The sequence below is a fragment of the Sphaeroforma arctica genome, assembly GCF_001186125.1.
Source record: "Sphaeroforma arctica JP610 unplaced genomic scaffold supercont1.12, whole genome shotgun sequence".
Taxonomy (NCBI): Eukaryota; class Ichthyosporea; order Ichthyophonida; genus Sphaeroforma; species Sphaeroforma arctica.
The window spans coordinates 211,300-215,726 of record NW_014040546.1 but is presented as its reverse complement, the minus strand read 5'-3'; the positions used below and the strand labels follow the sequence as shown (position 1 = coordinate 215,726).

The window sequence follows — 4,427 nt, the reverse complement described above, 5'->3', positions numbered from 1 at the left end:
TTTGACCTATAATCAGCTTGAGTGAGCAACTTGCTTCTCCTGCTCAAAGCTGGGTGGGGGCTGTATAAAAGCCGGGCCTCCACATTAGAATCTTGTAATATAAACGTACTCTTAATAGTACGTAAAACGTACTTTTAAAAGTACGTAAACTCTTAAAATGGGTTTTACCGGTTTTTATTAATTAAATACCTTTTCCATATTACATATCAGATATTTGGACAAGGCCATTAAAGGGCTCCAGTAAAATATCAAATCTAAGATTTGGTCTAGTTCTATTAATAGAACTATATTAACCTTCCAAATCTATTTATATCTGAATACTTCGGTAGCGAGATGGCTCAACCGAACATAGGTTTCGAAGGACTATTAGCGTTGCTTAGTTTATCCTCCGTTCAGCCAACCAGATGTGTCAGTCTGATGAAGACTAAGTCGGTAATTCTTGATAAGTGTCAAGTTATTGGTTAATGCAATAACTGTGGACATCAAGGTGTAGAAGTTGGGTACTCATAATAGTGAGTATTCCTGATTCTTGATTTGGGGGTTGGATTTTGAAATGTTTTGGGTCTAAGACAATCCTAGAACATTCTCGACACGTTGCCGACAACCGCGGCCACAAAAATTTGATGAGTGATCACCACATGACCCCTAAAAAGCGACCAAACGTATGAGGATTTGCGAAAAAGGTTTGAGCTCAAAATACAGTAGACATTTAGGCATAGATAGACCGCAACGATTATGTCGTAAATAGAATCAATATGATAGTAGTGTATAGTAGTTTAGAATCCTCAGACTTTAGCACCAAGAATAAATTTGACTGTGGAACCGAGCCAGGGATCAATAAAATATACTACTGAGTAGTTTTTGCCTATGTTTTTTTAATAAGAATTAGGGTTTCTAGTGTACCTTGTGGACTAGATTTTTGAACTTGGCACTTTTCGGGCCTGGCCAAGAATTAGTGGAATCTTAAGATTGCCGGCCACGATCAATCGGGATCAAGACTGACAGGAGATTAAGGTCAAGGATATTGTAATAGTCATGTAATGTAGATATATATGAAGGACAGCCAAGTACGGACTCTTACATCGATCTTCTTTTTCTCTGGAGAATGTACTCAAATCCTGAATTCCCTGCGAGACTACAGGCTTCAGACCAGATTTCACAGTTAGAACCCTTTCTGATTTATTGAAATTACCAGAGTTAGTTCACTCCCGAAAGCTAATTAAGCTGCTTAATATATTCCCGAGAGTTGAATTGATACTTAGTCGACTCCCGAAAAATGATAAGTTTCCCAACCGACTCCCGAGAATTGATTAAGTTTCTTAGCCGCAACAATCTAAAAACAGCTGCGTCCCAATGTGAGTCACAACCTATGTAGAAAGGCATCATATGATCAGCATGAGATTAAGTTGCAGAGAAGTCGAAATAAAATAGCATCGAAGTGTAAAATCGTTCTGCAGAAGGGTTCTCAATTACTGACGGTAGGAGGTTTTACCCTGGCCAGTCCAAGCGGCTGAACACTAGCACGAACACCTGAGGTATAAAGCGGAAGGTGAGATCAAAAACAAACGATATACATTTGCACTTTATTTAAAGTCTATTACATTACACTCTAACATTCCCGCGAAGGGCCCGTCGTGATGCCTGTCATTGCACAGAGAATCACATACGCTTCAGAAAAAGTCAACGTAAATTGAAATAAATAATATTCTCCCCATGTCTTAAAAACTCACAATTTTCAAATCGAATCGACCACGATAATTTTTTTTTCAGTGGCGGAAAATCAGAGGTTCATTGCCCCGAGTTGTCAAAAATTGTTGAATTTGAAACTCCTTTTTAATCTAATTAGTCGCAACTTCGAATTTCGTAGTTGTTGCTACATTTTATCAGTGCTCATGAACTAATATTCTATTGCATCGGATCCCGTTGTTGCAGCTACAGTTTATCAGTGCCCATGAAAAAGTATTCTATTGCATTGGGTCCCGTTGCTCTTGCCACAGTTGATCAGTGCCCATGAACTACTATTGTATTGCATTCGACCCCGTTGCTGTTCTCACAGTATACCAGTACCCATGAACTACGATTCTATTGCATTGGATCCCGTTGTTGTTGCCACAGTTTATTAGTGAAGATGAACTACTATTCGAACTACTATTCTATTGCATTGGATTTTGTACTCTCGTCATCATATCTGGCCAGTTTTTGATACTTGTGTTGCGGCTTTCACACGCGCATTGCTAAACATCCCACGGTATACACATATGCATCTCGTGCTATCCTACACTCATATTTACGGCATATTTCGATTTTCCGAGTATTACTGGACAAAAACATAGATTGCAGATTGGGTTCACTAGGCTGGATAAGAAATACATTGCTTCACGGCCGGTGGAAATTGCATATAAATCTCACACGCACGAGCCGAGCCATCATTGAGCATTCTTACTGTCCGGCTATCGGTTAATGTGCGAGCGCTCCACATTGTGGGGTCAGGGGCAAACATACATAAAGGGAGATATAACATATGAATTCTGACAGCCACGTCAAATGCGAATCAATAATCAACTACTGGGTAGACAACCGTTTGCGCTTCATATTTCGATCACTTTGAGCAATTTCTGTCAACTTCAGAAGATGAATATCGTGATTTAGAAAATAGAATTATCAATGTCACATTTGGTATGTCACATTTGTGTATGCAGATGTATACTTTCCATAGAGCATATCTGGATATTTATCGTCTTGATGTTTCTCGAAGGATAGCTCCCAATATCAAATCTACATGTCACTTCTAATTTACTACTGGGGGTTTTCACCTATCAGTCAACAACATCTGGTATCGCTCTCACTGGAGTTGATTGGCCAACCACTGCTTGCTAGTAACCTCTATCAAGTATCTCAGTTTGATCTGAGTTGTGTCATAAACCACGAACTCATTCCTCTCGGGGTTTGCCTGGCGGATTGTTCGCTTGAGCTCTTTCCCTGGTTCACTAGAGCGGTGCCCAGTCAGAGCATTACGCATATTCGTTGCCCCATCCGAATCTGCGCTTTCGCTGTTGCTGCTGCTACTTATGCCGCTGTCACCGTCCTTATCAATACCGCCAGTTGTTTTGTCTGGTTGTCTACTACCTTTCTCTCCGTCCACTGACGCCTTCTTTTTCTTGGGTTGTTTGTTCTCCTTATACCCACACATGGTCGCCGTTGTCGTATCATAGCCTTCATCAAGCACCACCGTGTACTTCTGGTCACGGTGTGTGACCACAACCGTGCAGGGGAATGTTGTCTGTGGATCTAACCTAGCGCGTTCGACCATCGTATTGGCTATTGGATCAAGTGGTACGCGAGTGGCCCTCCACCCTGTCCCTCTGTAGAGGTATAGGGTCGTGGTGATATGGGTTAGTATAGAGGCTGGTTCAGTCGATATAGGCGACATACAAGTCGTAATGAGATTCTGTACACATGTTTGTCCGTAGGTCAGTGTAGCAATGGTGAATAGTACTGTAAAATACCCATTTGCGATAGTCTTGTGCGTAGAGTGTGTACATAGCATGATTGAGTAGAGCAAATAAAACGTAAACGGATATACTCGGGGCACTTTATCAATACTATATAAACTAGCTGACTACTGCTATATACCCTAAAAGCGATAAAAGTATGACATAGGTTGCCCTCGTGAACAGTGGACTATATAATATAGTCTCACGTAATATTTTATGAATGCGTTTTCGACGAAATACGATAAAACTTAGAGTGTAAAAACACCGACCGATAGTACTGCCGATATACAAGGAGAATACTAACGAAATATCAACGCACACATGGCTCGTACGATATAATCTCAAGCTTAATGGAAGGTAAACCTAGTTCAATGGCCTTCACACAAACGCACGCACACACACACACACATTTGGTAAACGTTTAAAACAGAGAACCAAACCACGGTTCGATACGCATATCTCTTGAAGGGGGGAGGGGTTGTATACGTACTTCATAGTCCAGATGCAAGCCTCCGTGTCTGGCACGGCGGTGCTTTTGAGTTTGCCCAGCGGAACCTTAGCACCCACTCCATCCAGATGCAAATAGCGAGACACATCTGGGCTGCGCTTTCCGACAGCTAGGGTCGTGTGGGTGCCCTCAATAGGCTTCTCCATGTATGTGGCTTCATATGCGTAGTACGGGGTGCCTAAGTATGAAATAATGAGTGATATGCGTTAAAGCAGGCATCAGCAAGGACAAGTAGACCGGATGTAGCCTTTTACCCCAGACGTGTGAACCACAAGAGAAAGTTCCGATGGATGCACGTGGCACCACGCGACCAAACTATAAAGCACTACAAATCACCTTCAGGACATACCAAACTGTATTGGCTACAGTTCAAATCAAAATTTACACCGAAGCTAAAAATCAAAATATACATCGAAGTTATATAT

General features: G+C 41.5%; 1 protein-coding gene across 1 annotated transcript; it reads right to left on the bottom strand.

Moving 5' to 3' along the window:
• Positions 1-2,639: 2,639 nt before the first annotated feature.
• SARC_00418 (hypothetical protein) lies at positions 2,640-4,185 on the bottom strand. Its single transcript, XM_014305911.1, has 2 exons — positions 3,985-4,185; positions 2,640-3,362 (listed from the first exon to the last, which is right to left on the bottom strand). Exons 1-2 carry the CDS (start codon positions 4,146-4,148, stop codon positions 2,843-2,845), a joined length of 684 nt encoding a protein of 227 aa, XP_014161386.1. The 5' UTR covers positions 4,149-4,185; the 3' UTR covers positions 2,640-2,842.
• Between the last annotated feature and the right edge of the window lie 242 nt (positions 4,186-4,427).